The 23,150-nt window shown below is 49.2% G+C and overlaps 3 protein-coding genes across 4 annotated transcripts; 2 read left to right on the forward strand and 1 right to left on the reverse strand.

Moving 5' to 3' along the window:
- Nucleotides 1-218: 218 nt before the first annotated feature.
- On the forward strand, nucleotides 219-4,662 carry si:ch211-105c13.3 (uncharacterized protein LOC325758 homolog). Its single transcript, XM_057045647.1, has 3 exons — nucleotides 219-485; nucleotides 3,995-4,144; nucleotides 4,216-4,662. Exons 2-3 carry the CDS (start codon nucleotides 4,025-4,027, stop codon nucleotides 4,366-4,368), a joined length of 273 nt encoding a protein of 90 aa, XP_056901627.1. The 5' UTR covers nucleotides 219-485; nucleotides 3,995-4,024; the 3' UTR covers nucleotides 4,369-4,662.
- A 1,189-nt stretch (nucleotides 4,663-5,851) lies between these two features.
- On the forward strand, nucleotides 5,852-7,291 carry s100t (S100 calcium binding protein T). The gene is made up of 3 exons (XM_057045172.1): nucleotides 5,852-5,924; nucleotides 6,535-6,697; nucleotides 6,785-7,291. Exons 2-3 carry the CDS (start codon nucleotides 6,536-6,538, stop codon nucleotides 6,947-6,949), a joined length of 327 nt encoding a protein of 108 aa, XP_056901152.1. The 5' UTR covers nucleotides 5,852-5,924; nucleotide 6,535; the 3' UTR covers nucleotides 6,950-7,291.
- A 672-nt stretch (nucleotides 7,292-7,963) lies between these two features.
- On the reverse strand, nucleotides 7,964-21,657 carry chrnb2 (cholinergic receptor, nicotinic, beta 2). 2 transcript variants are annotated; one of them, XM_057045509.1, is made up of 6 exons: nucleotides 21,319-21,657; nucleotides 15,012-15,157; nucleotides 14,771-14,815; nucleotides 13,702-13,811; nucleotides 11,003-12,128; nucleotides 7,964-10,058 (listed from the first exon to the last, which is right to left on the reverse strand). In XM_057045509.1, exons 1-6 carry the CDS (start codon nucleotides 21,374-21,376, stop codon nucleotides 9,906-9,908), a joined length of 1,638 nt encoding a protein of 545 aa, XP_056901489.1. In that variant the 5' UTR covers nucleotides 21,377-21,657; the 3' UTR covers nucleotides 7,964-9,905. The 2 variants fall into 2 exon arrangements, with proteins under 2 accessions (XP_056901489.1, XP_056901488.1); XM_057045508.1 differs by lacking the exon at nucleotides 21,319-21,657 and adding an exon at nucleotides 15,310-15,900.
- Between the last annotated feature and the right edge of the window lie 1,493 nt (nucleotides 21,658-23,150).

Raw genomic sequence — 23,150 nt, forward strand, 5'->3', positions numbered from 1 at the left:
TTTGATTGATTAGATTCCTTTGAAGTTTTCTCTGTAGTAAACGCCGCCGTGAAGATTCAGGGTGTGTCTTGAACGCATCTGTCTGGCGAGTACGAGAGCGCGCGAACACGTGGGCGCGCACTTTTCTGTCCATGTTGAAGAAAGTGTGCCGCGACCTAAAAAACAAACAAACAAACAAAAAAGGAAAAACAACAAAGCTGGTGGCAACTATAAACCGAGTCTCGTCTCGTCACGGACGCTGAACTCTGCTGGAGAAACGTCGCAGAATCGAAGCTGCGCCTCTTTCTACATTCCTCCTCTCCAGGCACACGCCCTATGACAGTGGGGGGAAAAAAAGAGAAAAGTTGTCTGGAGTGGGTAGTTAAATCACGGAAAAGATATGTGTTAGTGCTTAATCCTGCCGAGGACTGAAGAGGAGGCTCTCTGACGGACAAGGAGCGCACTTTCCTGGGAATTTGGCTTTATATTGGCATTCCACCGGGACGGTGAGTCTGCTTTTACTTGAGCGCGGCCTCTCCGCTGGACAAACTCACGCTGTGCCTCCTTTCTTCAGCCTTGTCATCAATTTTGCAGAATTAGCCTGCCTCGATATTGTCCTGGCTCCGCGGCGGCCCGGATCAAGTTCTCTTTATTGGTAATCGGATGCGCGCTCCCTTTACACTACAGAAACAGTACTCTCACGCATCTTTAGTTATTTATTCGCCTGCCTGTACTCAACCTGCAAATTGTAAGGATTTGTAAAGGCTAAAGGTAAATGTGGGATACGGGCAAACCCCCGTCATCCCCGTTACGCGCGGCGCTCGGTCATTCCGTGCGTCGTGGCCGTTTTGGCTCCGTTTCGCTGACACGGCTCCTGTGATCAGATTTGGCTCCTCTCGCCACTTTCTGAATTATTCAGGTCGTGTTAAGCCTGAGGTCGGGGGAGTCGGGTGGCTCCGGCCTGGTTGTAGCTCATGACGCCGAGCAGAAAGAGCGACCTGGCCGATGACAGGTGACGTGCTCGCGTGAGGAAGTGAGCCCGTCACACCCTGAGCAAACAACGCGGGTGGAGCTGGGACAGATCAATGCGCACCAATATCGGCCGAGGAGGACGTGCGTGTTTTGTGGTCGGATCTGAAAGATACATTCGACGTTTAAGTGGGTGGGTGGGGGGGTCGGTGGCCCTACGTGACACCGAAACCGTCGAGCCTTTTCTCTCCCGCACACACGAACGCAGGAAAAGTTGCGCAATCGTTCTCTAATCAAGGTTTCTTCGCCTTTATTGCGGTGATTCATGTCTGTGAATCTCTCCCCGCGTCTGCGCGCGGTGCCTGCAGTTAAAAACATGCACCAACCCAAAGCCCCGCAGCACAAACTGCTTCACCAAAGCACCCCCAGTTACGGTAAAAATAACAAAGAGGTCTTTCAGAAGCAGGACTGTCATTCTGCCAGGGGGAGACATTGTAGCCCCTAATTTAACATTAGCCTGCATAACTCGGAGATAACTGGATAAGCACCCGACAATGTTCCCCGAGCAGTTCTTTACTTGTGACCTCTTTGAAAATGTCAGGAATTCAAGCCTCTAATGCGAATTCTAAAAAGCAGCTGAAGATTAATCTAGTCTAGTAATTTGATGCGGAAATACCGGTTCAACTGGGAGACATTTAACATAGAAAGAGCGACCATTCGTCGCATTGTTCACGTTAACCTCCATTAATTTTGTCTAGCCTGGCCCTCAAACACAAGTCTTCATCCTGCCGTTTAGAGCTAAAGTTATTCACAGTCTTCCTCTGATGTCATGAGGGCTCGTTGGCTTGTTTAAAGGTGAAGCTTCAGCCCGGTTGAGGTCTTCGGAGATCTGTGGTGGGCTGACAGGGGTCAAAACGGTGCAGATAAAAGTGTGGAGGTGTTCTGCTGGCAGGGGGAGGGGCCAGGACCCTGCCGAGGTACCCATGAGCAACCCCCAAACGCCCACGCAGGGCCCTGGATGAGCACGTGGCTCCGAAGGGGAATAAAAGATCGTAGACTGTTCCTATCTCAGCCGTGAGACCTTCGCAGACAGACGTGGGTCTGACTCCAGGTGGACTCCAGCCACCAGGCAGAAAGATCTCAGTGACGATCAAGAGAAAAGGAAGCGAGATTATGTCATCTGTTATTTTAATTCCGTTTATTCTCATCTAAAGATGCAACCCGCCTCTCAACACCGGCTACCGTCTCAACGGCCGTCACCTCCGTTCTGAATAGACGCCGTAACAGGGTATACGTGACAGACTCCTGGTCAGATCAGCACCACCGCTCAGCCCCCCCGTCCCAGTTCAGGCCCAGAGCCCGCGGGGTCTCATGTTCGTCTCATTACACCCAGAGCTAATGGATGGTGGCCCATCAGGCGTTTTGATGTATGTCTTCAGGCCCACGGACGCCTCTCGCCCCGCTGCCGAGCTGCTGCTTGTCGTGTAGCGACTGTCAGAAAGGTGTCGGGGCAATTATAGCAGCCCGTTAAATAATAATGACCAGTACGGCGATGACAGGTGCTGACCCGTATGCAGGACAGCGTCGTGTGTTCGCCACCGTGTCTGCGTGAGCCGTGAAACCCAACCCTGGCTTTGGCCCTCCATTCCTCCCTCTCTCTAATTAGGTTAATGCAACAGGGGTTCTAATTGGCCTTTAGACATTCATTCCCTTCATCTTTCGGTCCGATCCGCGCGAGCATGTGCGCGCACGTGCGTGAGTGTGTGCGTTCATTGTGAGTTCCAGGGTGCGACGCCTGTGTCAGGAGGAGTTTGACCCGACTTCACAGCTGCTCCGTTAGCATCGCCGCGAGCGCCCTTCATCACCATGCGTCACATGCTGCCTCCGGGTCGTTGCCAGTGCAAATTGAAAGCGTGACATTATTCAGGGCTGTTACATTCTATAAGCGGTTGCCACGGAAACGTGGCTTGTTGGGAAAACAGAGGTTTAAATGGGGAAAATTATAAAGAGACCCCTCTGTTAGCTGAACTTTAACTGGTTTTCATGGGTTTACACATGTGCTGGTCCAGTATCTATCTATCTATCTATCTATCTATCTATCTATCTATCTATCTATCTATCTATCTATCTATCTATCTATCTATCTATCTCTATCTATCTATCTATCTATCTATCTATCTATCTAAAGCTAAAGACAGTCCACTTTATGTTAAACCCTTTCAATGTAAAGTTTGAACAAAAATCCAAGTCACAAGAATAATTCGACGGAAAGTAGCTTGTTGACTCAGCAGGAAGGAGTTTTGCTTTGACCGAAGCGCTCCAGGCTTTAGTGGAGGCTGCTGTGTAAACCGGCAGCCAACATGACTCAGGAGTTCCAAGCAGAGGAGTGACGCCCCGCTTCTGCCAAACTGCCCTCGCAGAACTCACCCACACAAGCGCAGAGTGGGGTCCAAACCCAACCGGGACACCGATCGTCATAGATTGAATCGCCAAATGATTTCCTTATGCGTCATTTTTAAACGCTTTTTATTTTTTAAATAGTTTCAGTGTGTATCTGTGGATGTCGAATGTGTGTTTCATGTTCTGTGATCGGCCCTGAAAGGATTAATAATGATTACTGGGGGGGTCGTGATTCATCTAAAGAACTCTGGAACGTCAAACTTGAGGAAGACGGACAGTTCTCAGCTCTCTTGTTACCATCTCAACTCAGCTAACTTATTATTCAACTTGAACCACTTTACTGATGTTCTGTTTGCATTGGTGGGGGTAGTTGGTGGTGGTGACCGGGGGGGTTACGGTGGCAGACGGGTAGCAGGGTGTAATGTGAACCAGCGGCCTCACGCTGGATTCTGGGGATCAGATGTCCACTGTCGGAGATCACAGCCTCTGCTGTGTTTACCGTCCAGTTTCTCTTTCTCTTCATCCTCCCATCCTTCCGTATCCCCTCCCCGTGTTTACCCGTTGCTGCCCCAAGGCTTTGCCCCCCCTGCCATGATTCTCACCCTGGCATCATCTGAGTGCCTCCCTTTTCCTGTTTGTGTTTCAGAAATAGACTTAAACGCCCGACCCAACCGACATGGAGGACGCCATTAAGACAGTGGTGACCACGTTTCTGCAGAGTTCCAGAGGGAAGGAGAACCTGGACAGTAAGTCCTTCAAGAAGCTGGTCTCCGCAAACCTCGGTAACATCATGGAGGTAAGGACAAACAATCCTGATTTTACGTGCTTATGTCACCTTCCGTTTGACGTCCCCGCGTTTGCCTCCAGGACACAGACAGCAGCTCCGCCGTTAAAGAGATGCAGCACGGCCTGGACGAGAACAACGATGGAAAGGTCAGCTTCCAGGAATACCTCACTCTGATTGGCTACGTGGCCAACGCCCTCAGTGACCGGAAGGCCACTCAGCAAAAGGCCAACTAATGCAGTGTTCAGAAAGCCTGGATCAACAGCCTTTTACCTTTTTTTTTCTTTCCTTGAGATTTTAAGTGCCTTTTTTTTTCATTTGTAAAAGTGCTAAACATCATTAATGCATAATCACGCGGCTCCACGGCTCTTAATGACATCTTCCTTAGTCCAGATTCTCCTCTTTTTACTGGTTTCCATTGATTAGAAAACACTGAAGAATTCAGAGATGCAAGTGTTTTTATACTAACAGCACAGAGGACAATGAATGCCTTTTCAAAATAAAATCTCAATATAATTTTAAAAAAAGAAGTCGTTTCCAACTTTGTCCAGTGTATAACTTGCTCTACTCCTGGCTGCTGATGGACTAACTCAGTGCAACATCTGATGCCCTGCATAAATCCTACAGGATGCCTATGAACGCGGTTGTTGCCGTTTTCCACGTTTTCACGGCATCGCCGTGGCGACGACGTCTTCCTTGGCTAAATATAGGCGACACCCCTGATTAAACTCACACTCCTGCTTTGATATGCATCGACTCCTGCAAGAAGATCCTGGCATCCAATTTACTCTCTCCATTGTGCGCTGTCCTTCACTCTGCAACACAATATGCATACACACATGCACACACACGTGCGCGCACACACACTGTGCTGTCCCCACTCACTTAATCTAAAGTTGCAGCCACGGATCAACAAATGGATTAACTTCCTGTGTGAGAGGGGTCAGAGAAGTGATGATTTGGTTTTTATTCTTAAACAATGCCACCAGCGCTGGTATTTTCTCTGTGGTTGATTGCACACACAGGTGACACCTTCTCCATCTCAGTCTTCATCGTGCCTTCTCTCCACATGGCTGATGGCTCCCTCATCCCTCAGCTGCTGTATCGTACGTGCGTCCCCCACCCTGGCCAACCCATACACGCTTTATTCGCCTTTATGATGACTCGCTGTGTCGCTCGGCCGTTGCTTTGTTTGAACACGCGCTCCGTCGTAAATGGTTGAGAAATAAGTGACTGTGGAATGCAGCAGACTCCTGTTAGCTGCGTTATTACATGTGAGTCAATACCACAGCTATGAAATACAGTGCTGATTGTTAGAACACAATCAGATGTGTGTGTGTGTGTGTGTGTGTGTGTGTGTGTGTAGAGTATTTCCTACAAAGTGAGGACATTTTGGCTGGAGGGTTGAGGTTAGGGGAGGGCTGGGGGTGCTTAGCGTTGATGTTAGGGTTAGGGTAAGGAGCATATTATGTCTACATTAGATAGAAATACAAGGGTGTGTGTGTGTGTGCGTGTGTGTGTATTCTCGGCCTGTCCATTCATGAAGAGCAGGTATCTGGTGCATAAATATAGAAAGAGGAAAAGGAGAACAACAGGTGAGGTAGAGGGGGGAGGACCAACTGGAGGGAGGGAGGGAGGGAGGGAGGGAGGGAGGGAGGGAGAAGACACGGGGTGGGATGGGAGGAGAGAGGATCTATTTATTTAAGGCGTCCCCCCTCATCCACATCATCAGTTGCACCTGTCTTCTATCTTGTCCACCTGAGCAGCCGCCCAGCACTCATCCCAGACTGAGGTAAGTTTGGGACCGGGGGGGGGACCTCCGCCCTCTGGTTCTCTGACCTATTGATAGGCTAGAGGGCAACAGGTCCTCAGCTCTGTGTGTGTGTCTAACCACGGCGCTGTCAGCTTCTGCTTTGCTCACCGTGTCACCGGGGTTGATGGTGAGATGTACGAGTGTGGGAGGTGAAATCCCCCCAGTGTGCATGTGAGGAGCGCCGCTGTTGTCTGGTCTTGTGGATGGACTAAATTAAAAGCTCCGCTCAGGTTGCTTCCGTGTATCCGGCTTGCATCCCCTCCCTCAGCTGGCCTTGGTGTGTAGCTTAGAGTTTCACTCTCATCAGCAGGCTCACATGTCAGGCTGCTGACTGAGCTCTGACAGGCTCCCAGAGGTCCTCTTTGCTGGGCCGAAGCAACAAAATGGTAACTCTGTTTATCTGCAGCTAAAACTTATCAGATCTGCCAGCCCAGAGGAAACGATGAGGAAAAAAGAGCAAAATCTGTTACTTTTGCGACCCTCTAGATAGCCTCATCATCACTCACAAAGAGAAAAGTGTAAAGGTTCATAGTTCTAGACGTGTGCTGGGGCAGCAGAGATGTAGCTGCTGTGTTCTCTCCTTCTCCAGAATGTCATTTCCTGACTCAGAGAAAGCCTCCACCTTGGAGAGCGCCATGCAGCTCATGATCCAAACCTTCCACAAGTACTCTGGAAACGAGGGGGATAAGTACACACTGAGCAGGGCCGAGCTCAAGGAAATGCTGACCACCGAGCTGGGAAGCTACCTGGGGGTAAGGAAGCACTCTAGAAAGGTTGAGACCTGCGTGCACAAAGATGTGGTGCCGCCTGACCAGCTTATGGCTCTGTCTTCATCTCAGAATGCTCAGGATAAGGAAGCGGTGGATAGAGTGATGGGAGACCTGGACTCCAACAACGACGGGGAGGTGGATTTCACAGAGTTCATCATACTGGTCGGTGCGCTCACCGTGGCCTGTAACGACTTCTTCCTGGAGTACAACGAAAAGCAGGAGAAGAAGAAGTGAGCTCGCCTTCCAGTCGAAGACGCCCGCTCCGTGCACACACTCCAGGCAGGAAACACTTCGGACAGGAGAGGAGACCCCGCATATAAAACATCCTGTTGTGGACTCACATGAACCCGTTTGCACTCTTAAACACTCCTACACACACACCCACACACGCGTGCAAGTGTGTTTGTGCATTTTTTTCAGCCACATCCCATCATCAGTAGTACAAATGATATTTCCTGTTGTGTGGATGCATTGATTTTGTTGTCGTGACACCTGCTTATTATGTTTTGTTCTGTTTTGAACATAACCAAGCTGAGGAATTTCTCCCTGGAAAGAATAAATGTGACCTTTACTCAAGCTGCACGGTTGTGTTTGATTTCAAGTCGAGCGAGTGCGCGCGGCGAACACTAGGGGGCAGCAAAAGACCCTTTTTGTCCCCCGACAATCGTCACAGTTTTACACTGAAACTTGGAGGTCTGAATGGCTGCAGAGGGCTGTCAGAGATCTTGGAGGAGCTCCTGAGTCACGGTTCCTGCAGTAAATCCCGCCAAGCGTGTACAGTATGTTCAGGTACTCCCGTTCCTGTTTTTTAAAAAATAAAAACACGACGCGACCTTGGCCACTAATCCCATAATTGTTTAAAAGGCACCACTTCCGAGATAGAGAGAAAGAGGAGGAAAATCACAGCGTTTGTGTATGTGTGTGTGTGTGCATTTAAAGGAAGCCGCCAACCTCGATAATAGAAAGCCAGGAAACATTTCCTTCTTTCGTTCTATCCTGCGGTGTAACATTAATGGGTCGTTTGGTTTATAGAGTGATTTATGTATAGCTGTTTATATTTATAGGGGTGTTTGTTACATAAGATGGAGAATTGATTATTAAACTGAAATTAGGCCTATATAGAGGAAAAGCTTATTCATCTGTTTAATGGATGTGTTATTGCAGGGTCCTGTGTCATCATTTGTATGTGTGTGTGAGTGTGTGTGTGTGTGTGAGAGAGAGAGAGAGAGAGAGAGAAGCAGAGACACATTTTTGGATGAATCTGAACGTACAACCTTTATTGGACTGGTTAAGGTGTGCACAGGAGCAGATCTGAGAGTCAGGAAGGAGAAGGTGAAGGATGGGGGGGCACGATAAGAGAGGGAGTGAGCAGGAAGTAAAGAGGGTGGAGAGGTCACAGGAGGAGGAAAGATAGAGAGCAGCACTTTGTCCTCGTGGAGCCGCGCAGGCAACAGTTTTCACGGGTCTCTGATGGGCTTTTCACACTGTTTGGGGATCGTGTCGGGGGATCCCCTCGGGTAATCCTCTCCTCCAAAGGCAGAGAGCGAGCGTGTGAAATGGGCAGCCCCCAGTCCTGGAATGACAGAGAGATGGCCGCCCGGCCATGCAAATCCGAGGAAAGTCGTGTGGAGTGCGATGGACAGCGGCTTCAGTATGGCTTTGCAGTGACAACACCCACAGTCCCGTGTCTCTGTTACCCGACCTCACTCTCTGGAATGGGCCTGCTGTAGATCATGCTGTTTACTCGAGTCTATTTTCCTCACCATAAAACATTTCTACTATTAATAGTCACATATCTGCCTGTTTGGACTCACAGGTTGGTTCTAATTTGACTTATATGGCATTTTCTCCTGGGTCTCAAAAGGTCCTGCTTTTTTTCTTCTTTTCTCTCTTTGCTTTGTTATGGAAAATTGGCCATGCTGAAGATGAAAAGCAATAAAGGTCAAGAGGATGTGCTGTCGCTGATCACCCGGCCCAACCACCAGCAGCGCATTTGTGAACGGAAGAGCGGGAAAAACGGGCGATAATTCAGGCTCTTTTCTCAGAGATGAACAGAAACGAAGGCGTAGATGCAGGAACACGACTTCTCCTCCGTACGAGTTATCTGACAAAGGTGCACGGGGGACGCACGCACACACACGTTTACATATGCTCTGAAGGTTACACACTGAAATATGACTTTATATATTCATACACATCGTCGCCTCTCATCTCCATATTTTCTCACTGCCAATACTGCAATTCTGCTCCATTTTTAAAACCTTTTGCTCTATTTAATGAACACAACAAAATCATGTCCCGCTGCCCCCTCGTACTAGAACCATCTCCACTCCAAGCTACTGCCCACGCGCTGGCTGTGCACGCCATTCTATGGCACGTGCACGGCTCTGTAAGTCAATAAAATCCATGCATTATCTATAATTGTATCTATCGCCTTATAACACGCCGCGGGTCGCTGACGGTTTCCCCCCTCATTGGCTGCTTTTGAACAGTTTAAGGTAGGTGTGCGCGTCACAGGCGGTGGAGTACAGTTTATGTCACATTCTTGTTTGAGCTATACAATCATACAACACACCGTAGCCTCTGTATCAGCGGCGGCTCTTGCATGAGCTAACACATAGATAAACTGTAATAATATATTCCTAATGCTATACGGTGGTAAGCTGCTATGCTATGATAAAACATGTTGTCGCGTTACTGACAGTGGGTTTCTGGTAACGGAAACGATATTGGTAAGAACCTAGGAATGAACCCGAATCCTTCCCCTTCAGGACGAGCTCCGACTTGTGAGTGTCGCAGTGATGGGCGGGTAACGCTCGCAGTCGAAGGCAGGGGTGTCGCGCTTTGGGGGAGCGGTCAGCGTCGGGTGGGGAGGAGATCAGAGCGTCTGCGGGGCGGTGAAGAGGAGAGCGGAGAGGGGAGGTCAGTCCATTCGATATCCGGACAAAAGAAAACCGCCTGAGTCCGTTTTTGTGTATTCTCTTCATACATGAAAAGAAAAGAAATCCTTCTTTTCAGAATATGTTATTATAAACTTTAATAAGTGTGATTGCTTTCTGGTTCCGGCTCTGCTTCCTGTGCCCAGTGAAGCCCAGGCCCACCCTCCGCCCAACGCCCCCCAGGCCTCGGTCCTTCTGTGCTGATTGGCTGGGGGAAGCTGTCCATCGTCGCGCTCGCGACTCGCGCGCGCTCAGCCCGGTGAGCTGTTGATGGTCTTGGCTGTGTAATTCTGGAAGAGCGGCTGCATAAACATGCCCATGGTGCCGAACACGCACACAAACACAAAGATCCACAGGAAGAGCCGGTCGATCACCATGGCGACGTACTTCCAGTCCTCGCTCACCTGTGGGTTTCGGGATCGGGGAGGGGGTGGGAGGGCAAAAACATAGATTAAGGTGAGCAGACTTGCGCCGTTATGCTGTTCTTTCTTTATCTTCCCCTCAGCTTTTCCCTATGCGCGAGGCTAATGGAGGTGAAGGGTTAATGCGAGCGGAGACTCGTGCCGCCACACAGCTCTGATGAGGTCCGACACAAGTCAAGGAGGAGGGGAAGGACAAGGGAGACCGGAGAAATGGCTGTTGCTGACACTGTAACCCCTCTGATGATGACTTGGGGAGAGAGGGGGAGGAAGGGAGGGGGGAAGAGGAGAGGGGGTGGGGGGCTGACAGCTCCAAGACAGTGAGGAACTTAAAAGGGGTTGGCATGGCAACGGGACGGTAGCTACGTCGATGATGGACAGAATTACAGAGCTTTGTTAATACCCGTGTCAGCTGCTTTCGTTCACGGCACGTCTCCGAGGATGCCGTGCGGAGAGGAGCGATAACACACGCCGCCCACACTCAGCATCTTTCCAGTTGTGCTCGTCCCTACGTGCACGCCACTGCTATAATTACACCTTCCTCCTGAATATTCAGAGGGGCTGCAGCTGCATCGCAGGAGTCGTCTCCTTCGCTTACGTGCTGGTGCGGGCTTCGAAACCCAGCTCGCGACAGTGACCCCATGCATGAGCACGTGCACGGAGACAACCGTCAGGAACAACCGTCAGGCTGCAGAAGTCTGCTTGCTGTCTGCTGCTAGAGCCGAGCGCACGTCGGTTTTATCAGGTTTTTGTCCTTGCTAGCCTTTCTGGAGATGAGCAGCGAGAGCAGCTGCGGGCGGTTACACTCTGCTAATTGTCTCCCGAGTTCATGACTATCAGGGGTACATTTTTGCACCGGAAAATTCTGAAAGTTTTTGGGAGGTCAGAAGAAACCTTCTCTGGGGTTTTAAACGCGGCGTGATACTCACACTTTGATCATCGTCCTCGCTCTTCATGTGGTTGGCGATGAAGCGTACTCCTTCCACGGCCTCCTCGAAACCAGGGCACGCTTGGGCCAGCAGGGCGTGACTCAGGGCTGGACCCCCTGCTGGCTGTTTCCCCCGTGACTGGTTTCCAGATCCCCCTTCTCGGCCGTCTCTCGCCCTGTTGAGGCCATCCATGGATCCTCCTGCTCCTCCTAAATCCCCACCGAACTGTTTAACAGACGCCCGGTTCACGTAGCAGGTACAGGGGTCACTGTCCTCCTTCCCAAATATCCCTGTCGTGGTGCCACCTCCACTGCTTCCTGCATTGCCCAGGCCGAGCCCCACCATCAAGCCCCCGGGCTCGCCACAGCACCCACCCTCCTTCTGTTCCTGAGCCCGCCGTCGCTGTCGGAGACGCTGGCGCTCGCAGCTGTTCCTGGGCTGGCGCATGAAGAGCAAAGCCGGAAGCTTCTGGAGAAAGACCATTTTAACCCAGGGGGGCATGGTGTGGGTGGTGGGCGAGCGGTGGTGCACATTGAGCACGCACACGCTCGTGACGATGGAGAAGGTGACCAGGACCATGGTGAACATCAGGTACTTCCCCACCAAAGGTACATCCAGCGAAGTGGGAGGGACAATTTTGGAAATCAGCAGCAGGAAGACGGTGAGCGCCAGCAGCACGGAGATGCAGAGCGTCATCTTCTCGCCACAGTCGGACGGCAAGTAGAAGACGAGTATCGCCAGCGAGGTGATGAGCACGCACGGGATGATGAGGTTGATAGTGTAAAAAAGAGGCTTCCTGCGAATGATGAAGTCGTACGTGATGTCGACGTAGGTGGGGTCGCCCGGGTTCTCGTTCCTTCTGCCCGGCAGGGCGATGATGTCCCACTCCCCGCTGGGTGTGAAGTCATCCATGCTGGCTACGTCAGCGCGGAGGACCAGGTCGATCTCGGTGCGGTCGTAAGTCCAGGAGCGGAAGCGCAGGGTGCAGTTCTGCTGGTCGAAGGGGAAATGCTTGACCTCGATCTTACAAGCCGACTTGTAGATGGCTGGAGGCAGCCAGAATATGCTGCCGTCGTAGGAGACCACCGCGTTGGAGTAGAAGGACACCTCGTACACCCCGTCGGCACTGCCAGGCAACGTGAGGAGAGGAGGAAGACGAAAGAAGTGTCAGACAGACATGGACACCCCTGTTGTGAACCACACAAATGAGCCTCATTATCAGCTCAGGGTCTAACGTTCCTACGTACACATTTGGAGATAAAGGAATCACTGGCAGCTACGCGAAGAGCACCGAGGCTCAGGCTCGACGGTGAACACGGCTCTCCTGTCATCTTTAAATGATGTGTGAAAGGCACATGCTCACGCTCACACATTTAACTGAACACTAAATTCACTCCATAAATCATACTGAGACTTCACAATGATGAGTTTTATTTCCCTCTGCAGTCCAAAAACACCCCACATTAGGCTGATTAGCGACTTTAAACTGATGCAGGATGAGTGTGTGAATGAATGTTAAGTGCGTCCCGGCGACCTGCTCATTCCTGCCTGGAAGGAAGGATGAATGGATGGATGGATGGATGGATGGATGGATGGATGGATGGATGGATGGATGGATGGATGGATGGATGGATGGAAAAGAGCAGTGAAGATTGCATCAAGCTGGTGCGTATGTGGGATTAACAGGATCACTTTGTGAAGAGCTCTGCGGCTTTGGGGATCTTCTAATCTTTGATAAATTAAGGAACGAGGCAGCGAAAGAGGAGAAGGCCAAACATATCAGTGATGGCTGTACTCTGATGGCCTGATTCACACACCATAGAGAGACACTCGGTTACAGTCAGTCTGAAACATGCAAATTCTAATAAAATAAACAAATCGAGCCTCTTATTGATGCACGTGGGGATGCAGTTATATAAGGCCTTGCAGTGGGACACAGCAACACTGAATAATCTCACTTGGGAGGTTGGGATGCATTTGCATTAGAGCTATGTTTAAACATATCAAGACAGCTACAACAGCCAAGGTTCCACTCAAGGCTAAATAGGATGTAATAAGTTTTGACATGTAATTAATTACCTGCAACATAGTCCAGCACTAATATGTTTGGATATCTGAATAATTTGATATAAATAGGACACAATGCACAAAGCCTTGGAGAGGAGATGTTGCTAACTCTTGTACAACAATATGAATCTTTTTATTTCTACAGCTCATGGTGCCATTGTAAAACCAATGACAGGAGTTATTGTAGATATTTCAGAATGCTTATTACCGGTACATAAAAGCAGCAGGGACCGCAGTGGGCGTCTGTTAGCACAACATGTCATTTGTTTCTCTAGATGTCATGGGCGTAATAATGTTATTATGTGGTCTTTTCTCCAGCTCTGATTTATGTGGCTCCACAGTGCAGATGACTCCGTGTTTGAAGTGTCTCCTGAGACTCGGCAGTACTGTATAGTCAGGGCCTGAGTGATTTGAGTAGATTAGTAGTGCATATATTCAGTCATGTGTGGCAGTCTCGCGTGTACACTTGTTAAACTACTGGCATTTAATTGATGTTCTTCTTCAAAGTAATTTACAACTGAGCCAGTGACTCAAATCTCCAGGGAGCTTGAAAACGCCATCGCTTTAATACCACGCTGTTTGAGCCCGTGTGCCTCGCGAGGCGGGGTCGGAAGGTCAAGGGAGCGACTCACTTGTTGTAGAGGACCACGTCAGGCAGCCAGATGTGTTTTGAGGGCAGCCTGACCTTCAGCATCCCGTCAAACTCCTCGGGAATCCAGGTCAGACGGTAGTCCTGCCACTCCTGATGGAAACAAAAAAGAGGCTTCGTTAGTCATCAGCCAATCGCGCAGGAGCAAGACGGGGTCGGTCGGTCGCTGGTCACCGTGACACATCGCAGAACCACACGGGCCCATGAACACGCTGTGTCCTTCTAGGCTTACCTCATTTAACTTTGAGAGAGAGAGAGAGTCCTGCCTGTAAACCCTCTTAAACTCCTCGCCACAAAACAATCACCATGATTAAAATCCACATTTGGGATGATTGCAGGCGAGTGCACGTGTGACCTTCACTCATCCCGCCGCGCCGCAGCCTCCGTGGCCTCCCTGCCTGCTCCTGCTATGCTGTAATTTCAGGCGCTCGCCTCACATGTACTGACGGTGATCCATTGCGGCCGTTATGTGGCCGCCGTCCTTGGATCTTCTGTATTGAGGCCGTGAGCACGAAGCCTTGAGGGCCATTCCAGACGCTGTTCGATATCATAAATCCATGCACATATATGTGCGAGTGAAAGTAATCACATCTCTACAAACAATCTAATCTAAACATGATAATCGCGCCCTTGAACAGAAAAATATGCCTATAGATCTAATTTGAGTGCTTGGAGGTTCGAGCACCTGCCCTCCAAAGCGGCTGCACATACTGACAGCGTATGTGGACCATTATGTGCGACAACATCCATAGCTTGGGGGTAAATGTGTATATTGACGTGTTGTCTGTTAGAAGGCCTCAGCTGTTGCATAAGTAGACTTAGTCATGTAAAAGAAGGTCAAAGCTCAGTCACATTCACATCAGACGTGTTTTTTCAGATGTATTCGTAGGAGAGCTTCACTCATGCGTGGCCATTTGCAAATATGTGTGCCCTTGGAGGTCCTGGAGGGCTCTGAAGTCACATGTATCTGATAACTACGTGGTCGTGAAAGCTAAATCGGCATATGTGGAGTAAACAGAGTGCAATGAGGAGGGCTCAGGTAAAGGTCTCACCTGTGTCAGCCAGACATTGGTGGTCATCACCTGCTCGCGTTCGTGCTGCAGAGACAGGAAACAGAGGACTAACGATGAGAATCCCGCTGGGTTTTTCCTAGCTAAAGGTCCTCTCAAAGCTGAAATGAGTGTCTTTCAATTGCAAGCGAATAGACAAAAGCACGACAATGAAAAAAGTCACAGGTTCTCAACCCTGCACCCAGCGCTTTAGGCCCGTGAGCCCAGGTGTTGGTACACTCACCACGCTGATGAGCTGCGCCAACGACACCATCAGCTGCACCGTGACCAGTTCGGAGCCATTCGTGGCGGGACGGATCAGTTTGTTGTAGTGGGCGGGGTTTAGCAGATGCTCCACCAATCGCTCCTCTGTGTCTGCACAGAGGCCTCCTGCAATGAAAGTGCATCATCATCATCATCATCATCATCATCATCATCATCATCATCATCATCTTCTTCCTCATCTTCTCATGGCTGCCTCCGTTTGTTTGCAACAAACAAACCTGCAGCCTTCTGAACATGTTTCTTGGGTCTAATCACACCTGAGCAGGAAGTCAGTGCTGCTGAGGTGCTGCTGACTTCCTCTGCCGGGCCGCTCTCCCTCTCTCGCTCTCCCTCTCTCTCTCTCTCTCTCCCTCTCCTCTCTCTCTCTCTCTCTCTCTCACCAGAGCCGACCATCCATGCGTACTGGAAAAGTAATGCCTTTGAATCATGGCATTACTCATCACCGGCAGCTGGGGCGCGTCTGCAGCGCTCCCCTCACAAGATCTGACATCATGAGAATGAATCAACCGGTCTGAATGTCTCTATCGCTACCCGCTCTGTCTCCTCTGCTCTCTTTCTGCCCCCGCTCCGTCTCCAGCTCTCTCCGCTGCACGGCGCGGCGCGGACCCCAACTGCCAGTCTTTCGCAGCTCTGGGTTATTTTGGCTCCCTCTCCTCCGTCTCCCTCCAGCGCCTGTCCCGTCCCTCCATCTGGGGCAGATTGTAGCGGCGGCTGCGTGAGCGGCTGAGCTCAGACCAAAGCTGTCACAACAGCACACACCAGAGTGGGAGTCAGAGAGAATACAATGTCTTTCACCTCTTCCTTCCTTCCTTCCTTCCTTCCTTCCTTCCTCGCTCTCCATTTGTCCATCTCTGGCATCTGCTCGCACCCCACCCCCCCACCCCCCCAAGGTAAACACAGGCCGCTCACCACTGGCTGGCTGGTTTTGTCAGATGTTGTTGGGATATTTTAACAGGTAACCTGAACTCACAATGTGTTGCAATCTGATGAAAGGCTTCAGCGGATCTGAACATGTGTTGGGAAAGTTATACGATGTTAATGAAAAACAAAAATCTGTGTTTTTAGTGATGGGCCAGATGACTGGGGGGAGTTCTGATGTCATTGAAATGGCTTTCATCCTCTTTATCGGAATACTGGGATGCAGGGAGGATGGAAGAACAGCAGTGGGTCTTTCCCAGTATTCCGCCTGATTACATCTTCCAGTTTTCCTATTGCTTTAACTGAGTCCTTAAACCTTTTACCTTCCTCAATACTGACAGCATGGTTACATGATTATTAAATAAAAGATGTACAATTTGTTCATAATTGTTAACACACATACATAAACCACTTAGGTTTTATTCACTGGTGGCATGAAAATATAATAACCTTAAATTAAAGCAGAAAAAGAGGCTCAGCAACTATATTACTTGAGCTGTTTTTGCTCTCTGCTCAGCCCTCCTCTCTATCTCTCTATCAATCCTCTGTCTCTCCCTCTCTGAACAGGAATGATGGCCTCTGTCTGGGGATCAATGAGGACTCTATTCGCGGCCCTGTACACTAAACGCGCAGCCCCTCCGTCTCTCTGTATTAATCTCCTGCTATTTTTTCCTGCCGCTTCCATCGCGTTCTCTCCACGGTTAGCCCATATTTTCCTCCTCGCTCCTTTGGCTCTCTCTCCTTCCTGTTATCTCCATATTCACAGTGCTGACAGCTCGTCCATTTGCTCCCCCTTCGCTCGTTAATCTGGCGTCATCAATACGCATCCTGTCATCGCATGCCTGTAACGTTCTGCTTCTTTATTGTGCAGCCGGCCCGCTCTGTATGTGTGTGTGTGTGTGTGTGTCCTCTTATTATTCATGAGGGAAATAAGCATTACTGTCTGCGTCTGAACCACATGAGGAGGGTATATTATTCCCTGAAACACCAGGCAATAACACTGAGACGGAAAGGTAATATAGTTCATCTCTGATGGAGCAGCAAGTGTCCTCACTTCCATCAATCTTCCTCATAACACACACCTTTGTTTCCCACTAAAACTACGTCTACGCCAGTTTGGATGACTTACTGGTTTTCACCCAGAAGCATCTCCGCACCTTAAGCTGCGGATCTATTTTAATACAAGGAGCTTGCTCCCTTAGACGCCCCCCCCCCCCCCCCCCCCCCCCCAACAACAACTTGAAAATCCTCTTGTTTAGCAGGTAGCTGCTGCTAAAACTGGCCCCAGAAGACTAACTGGATGCAACACATGTACGGCACATCACTATATTAAATGAAGAAATATACTGTATACATACGGGCAGAGAAACAGAAAAATCCCTAGCACCTTCTCTTTTGGAGGACTGTGACTGCACAGTCAGTGCAGTCTGTGTTTATATATACATCCTTCAATTTCGGCTTATTTTTAGTTTTTCCTTTCATGCATGAGCGGGAGCTGAAACATTCAGACCGATATTTAACAGTACTGAGACAAATTGGAGATTTTATAAAGCGAGAACTGGGCTTTCTTATCTGCAGCCTGTGGAAAAACACCCACTCCTGATCCAGAGCCAGATCAACGCTGCAACATGTTAACCAGGCTCGGCTTCCTCATTTACTAGAGCTTCTCGTCAAAGACGGATCCGTTTCTCTCCGTCTGTCTCCGCAGACGACACGCCGTCATGCTAAAGGCCAAACTGAGTGCTTGTAATGTTGCTAGTAGCTCAGGTTGTTTTCCACTTCAAATATTGCAAACTTAATGCGACACTATGAATATTTCAGCAGGACTCCCCATTAGACTCTGGACCTGAGGAAGTTAAAACGCTCATGCACAACAGGGCCGCCTCACAACTGGGTTCTTTTCCGCCCGTCTCTTGTAAATCGATTGATCTTCGCATGCTGGTCATCCTCAGAAAGCAAGTAACACATGATCATTAAATACTTGGTGTAAATTACACCCTGAGCAGAGTTTTTGATGGATTACTTTTGCTGTTTAAGTGCCATCCACTCTCGCACTCTTTTCACACTCGCGCTGCACGTGTCTGTAATCTGCACTTTTCATCCTGAAATATTCTTAAATCAATAGGGAGGAGAACTATTGGCTTATTGGCTCAGTAGTGGCCATAGAAGTGAGATATTAATATTGATCTAACATCCGTCCTCACGGTGTTCCAGAAACAACGCCATCACATCATCAGCTTCATTGTTGTTTAAAGTTTAAGGAGTGGCGTTGACTTGATATGTGTTAAGCTTAAAATAGGAATTCCAGGAGATGTCATTTACTTTTTGTGGAAATGGACATTTGACTGGCTTTTTAAATGATTAGCAGAGCTGAAGAATGTTCTTCACAAGTTTATTGCATTGCCATTATTCATTAATCAGGCAACAAATTGATTGTAATGAGTACAAAACAATATAGAGTTAAGATTCACCAATGAAACGAAGCGAAAGGGTCAGGGAAGAAATGCTTCATTTGTAAAATGAGCTGCATTAAAGCAGACGCAGGGAAGAAGAGCTGCACCTCCTGGACGTTGACTCACAACATCTAGAAATATGCACATATTTGGGATGGACGCTCAACGTTTTGTATTTCAGCGGCTGCAGTAAAACGGCCCAATGCTTCTGGTACCAGCTATTATTTCAGCAATTATTTGTGGATGCCCATAAATCCTGCGTTATCATCAGCCTGCTGCCAGAGAAGAATATGTGCATAAATAACAATTATGGGGGGAAGGGGGGGCGCGCTGGCAGAAATCCACGTATCATGATCATATCCGGGTCCACGTGTCGCACGATCAAACAATCGTCAACATCTTTTGCAGCGGCTCGTCTGCCTTCTGGTGACATGCACATGTTTGCCCCCTTCTGTTCTACTTCTTCAGGCTCGGCTTTTGGACTGAGATCATTTCTGCATAAATAAATCACTTTTGTCTTGGTGGCAGAGGATGTGTTTGTCAGTTTGTGCACGCAGAGCAGCGGCGCGTTCTTCTCCCCTTCAGTCATTTAAATATTCACGCTCTTCCCGCAGCTTTCCTCCGCTGCCCACATTTCTACCAAACCTCTACTCTCCCTCTACTTCCCTCTGATCTCGCAGCACGCTGCTGCGCACGGCTACTACAGCTGCACGTGCACGCACTGCAAGAAGTCACGAACGAGGGCACACATGGAATCACCCACGGAAAAGGGGGCTCCTGTCGTGCATCCGCTCCCAATCACAGATGCAGCTCGGATCTCGCCGCTGCTGCCGGGCCTCGGGAGTCCAAAGGAGACGGAGACGAGGCGGGATGAGAGAGCGAGACGAAGACAAAAAGTGACAGAACTCAAGCGGGAACAAGGGCGACGATCGGGCGCAGCGGAGATCGCCTGGAACAGGGCCGGCAGGATAAACTGGCTGATAGCGGCGGCGGTTTCTTGAATCAAGCCAAAGGTTTGGTCAGTCCTCGGAGCTCATGTCTCACCCGAACACCATCCCACCTTTAAGGGCGTCAAAAGGACTTCTGTCGCGTTGGTGCAAGCGTCCCGCAGCGGGCTGCCGCTGCATCAGGCTGCCGCTGCATCAGGCCGAGTCTGTGCAGACGTGTTTATTATGCATGGCCTGCAGGAGAAGCGCCAACAGACATCATCCTCTCACAGCAGGAAGGGGGGGCACATCCTCACGACACTGAGGAAGGTGGCGGAATGTCCTTGAACATCCTTGTATCAAGATGTTACCATCTGCAGGTGTAAAGTCAGTGCTTACTCCCCCCCCCCTTCTATATTCTGAGTGCAGTCTTTTCTGGGCAAACATGACTCTTAGTGTGGTGCGTCTCATAAAGGCTTCCCCTAAGCAACTCTGACTCATTAGCAGCATTGTTCCAGTCTGTTCTTTCAGTGCACATACTGTGTCTTTGCTTCCACTCAGGCTAATGTCACATCCCTTAACCTTTTTATAAACATTTGAAACCCTTTACTTCAATAAATATGCTATGTTTATTGACATCAATCTATTTAAATACATGTCAATGTCATTGACCATGGAACACATCTGACACAAGTGCAGTTTGTACAGTGATCCGAGTCGGTGTGAGTGTTTTTGGATCTGTGACTTCTCCGTGTGAGTATTGTGACGAGCTTTGGACTCTAAAGCTCTTTTTTTTATGTGACAGCGATAGTGAGCATCCATTTGTGACAGAGGGAAAGCAGAGCTGTGCTGTCACCATCGGTGCTGATGAACATTTAGTCAGTGCCAGACAGATGGTGTGTGTGTGTGTGTGTGCGTGCGCGCGTGTGTTGTGTGTGAGTGCATGGAGGTGTGCAAAGGTGGTTATGTGTGTATGAGTTGCGACACAGGCGGTGTTGCTCGCTTGGAGGCACTGAGCCGGCCTCTGCACCCCCCCCACCACCACCCTCTCCCGGATTGGCTGCGAACACCAAGTCGGCCTTAATTCAGCAAATAAACTGACTTTGAGTCCATTCTGCTTCGGGCATATGCTCACTCGGTAGAAATTAGCACCAAATTAGATCTGATTATGGAGGTAAAACATGCCCCGGCGCATCGAACAGAACTAATTCGCTCTGAATGGACACGCTTTAGAGAAATACGTCAAGAAAGTTAGTGTCCCCTGCTTTGTGGGTTCAAAAGGCCGTTCCTCTGCTGCTGAACGACAGGAGGCTGCACTTGTTTCAGCTCAGCGTCTCTCATTAGCCGGCCCAGACCTGTGTTGACTAGAGAAATAAAGGATGAGGAAGGAGGGAGACAAGGAACAAGAGCTTGTCTCTGAATTCATGCAGGTCGAGCTGAGTTTGGTGTATGACGTGTGTGGGTTTATGTTTTATAGATCACTGTTCCTGCTACATGTCATTAAAAAAAAACACACCTCTAAATTATCAAACAACAGTGGCACTGAAACTGACCCGTGGTCAAATTCCACCAGCATCGCCCCAGAATCCGCACCGACGTATTGCTGGTGTTTCTGCTGTGTGTTTTAACCAGTGCGGTGTGATTTTTAAAGTGAGGCCTCTTTTAAAGGGAAAGAGACGCCACAAATTGAATAATTAATAGTAAAATCATGATAGCTGCTGCGTTTGTTTGGATCGGACTCTTACGGCATTTCTGCATTAAACATTTGATAACGTGGGGGGGGGGGAAGACGGTTCAAATCGCAAAACACATTCTCTCTCTACACCTGGACCTCTCCTCACCATCTAAAGTCCCTGCTTTTCCCACGCCCTCTTGTTTTGAAAACCCACGAACGCGCGACGGTGTCGGTCCGGTGGAGAACGCGCGCACCGAAGCGTCGATGGAGCCATGAAGCTGAGAAGTTACTCACCTCCCGCAATGGCGAGGAGAGCCAACAATAGCAGCAGCGGCGGCCAGTCGTCCATCATCTTACGTGCGTCCGAACGCGAAAGGTGTTCAGCGAGATGGAGAGGCCACCCCGAGCACGCCCGCAGTGCTACAGCCCTCCTTCTCCTCACGACCCGAGCCTCCCGTCAGTCTCTGCCGAGCATGGTGTCATCGGGTCTCGCCTTCGTCCGACAAATAAAACCCAGTGAATATAAATATCTCGGCGGATGCAGGTGAGCTCTGTGCGCTGGTCGTGCGGTGCGTGGTTGCCCCTGCTGATTCTCTGCGATGCGTCGCGCTGGAAATGCGGAGGGGTGGGGGTGAGGAAGAGGAGGAGGGGAGGAGGAGGAGAGGGAGGCGGGAGGGGAGGTTGTGGCATACCTCCGAGGCTCCGCAACCATGCCGATCTAACCCCGCGCAAAGTCACACCTCGCCGGATCGTGTTCAGCATCGCGTGGTGCGTTCACTGACTTTAAAGCGACCTTCCCGAAGTTGATGACATCTGTGGCTGCGTTTCATATCCTCTCAAATGTGCTTTTTTTTTCCTCTCAAGAAGAAAATGCAGATCCTTTTTTATAACTTGTCATTGCACATTTCCATTTCACAGATTAAACTTATAATTCAAACAAATCCTAAAATATATTTAAAAGAAAAACATTTTCAACGTTTATTTTCATTCAAAATGGCAGCGGCTTTCAAATTAGGAACACAACACCTTATTCACAGAGTACATCCTAATCCCTCGTTCACTCTCTCCCTCTCTCTCTCTCTCTCTCTCTCCTCCCCCCTCTCTCTCTCTCTCTCTCTCTCTCGCTCTTTCTTTCTTTCACACACACACACACACACACACACGAGAAAATTTACTGTTTGGAGCAAAGAAGAAGTGAATTCAGGAGACAGGGGTTGGTATAAATAGAGTGTGAAAAGGCCCCTAATTCATTTTGCAAATATCTTACTGTGCTGAAGAAGGGTACATGATGATGATGGTGGTGGTGATGAAGGTGATGACGATGATGGTGGTGGTGGTGATGATGGTGGTGATGATGATGATAGTGGTGGTGTAATAATGATGATATGATAATGATGATGATGATAATGGTGATGGTGGTGGTGGTGATGATGATGGTGATGATAGTGGTGATGGTGGTGCTGATGATGAAGGTGATGATGATGATGATGGTGGTGGTGGTGATGAAGATAATGATGATGGTGATGATGATGATGATGATGATGATGATGATGATATGATGATGATGATGGTGGTGATGGTGGTGATGATGATGATGGTGGTGATGGTAATAATGATGATATGATAATGATGATGATGGTGGTGGTGGTGATGATGATGATGATGGCGGTGGTGGTGATGATGATGGTGGTGATGATGATGATGGTGGTGATGTGGTGATGATGATGATGGTGGTGATGGCAATAATGATGATATGATAATGATAATGATGATGGTGATGTGATAATGATGATGCGATGATTATGATGATGACGACAATGATGAAGGTGATGATGATAATGGTGATGCTGATGATGATGATGATGATGATGATGATGATGATGATGATGATGATGAACATGGCTCGAATCAAATAAATGGCAAACTCAGGGGAGGAGTAAAAAGAGCTTCGAAGGTGGGGGGAGGCGAATGACGGGGAACAAATAGTCGCGTGCGACGGCGGTTGGGGGTGAGAGGAGGTGGTTGCCGTAGTGACTAAGAGAAACCAGAAAGCACCGGGAGGAAACGACCTGTTTCTCCTTCATTTTGTCTATTTTCATCGCCGACACACACGAGAAAAGAACACA

Source organism: Takifugu flavidus, chromosome 10 (assembly GCF_003711565.1).
Source record: "Takifugu flavidus isolate HTHZ2018 chromosome 10, ASM371156v2, whole genome shotgun sequence".
NCBI classification, from domain to species: Eukaryota; Metazoa; Chordata; class Actinopteri; order Tetraodontiformes; family Tetraodontidae; genus Takifugu; species Takifugu flavidus.

Excerpts from the sequence above, each read along its gene's own strand:
- si:ch211-105c13.3 (XM_057045647.1), top strand. The coding sequence starts at position 4,025 with ATGGAGGACGCCATTAAGACAGTGGTGACCACGTTTCTGCAGAGTTCC. Across the intron at positions 4,145-4,215 it reads ACCTCGGTAACATCATGGAG|GACACAGACAGCAGCTCCGC; the intron begins GTAAGGACAAAC and ends GTTTGCCTCCAG.
- s100t (XM_057045172.1), top strand. The coding sequence starts at position 6,536 with ATGTCATTTCCTGACTCAGAGAAAGCCTCCACCTTGGAGAGCGCCATG. Across the intron at positions 6,698-6,784 it reads AGCTGGGAAGCTACCTGGGG|AATGCTCAGGATAAGGAAGC; the intron begins GTAAGGAAGCAC and ends TCTTCATCTCAG.
- chrnb2 (XM_057045508.1), bottom strand. The coding sequence starts at position 15,445 with ATGGTCGGCTCTGGTGAGAGAGAGAGAGAGAGAGAGAGGAGAGGGAGA. Across the intron at positions 15,158-15,309 it reads AGCACTGACTTCCTGCTCAG|GAGGCCTCTGTGCAGACACA; the intron begins GTGTGATTAGAC and ends CTTTCATTGCAG. Across the intron at positions 12,129-13,701 it reads GACGTGGTCCTCTACAACAA|TGCCGACGGGGTGTACGAGG; the intron begins GTGAGTCGCTCC and ends GTTGCCTGGCAG.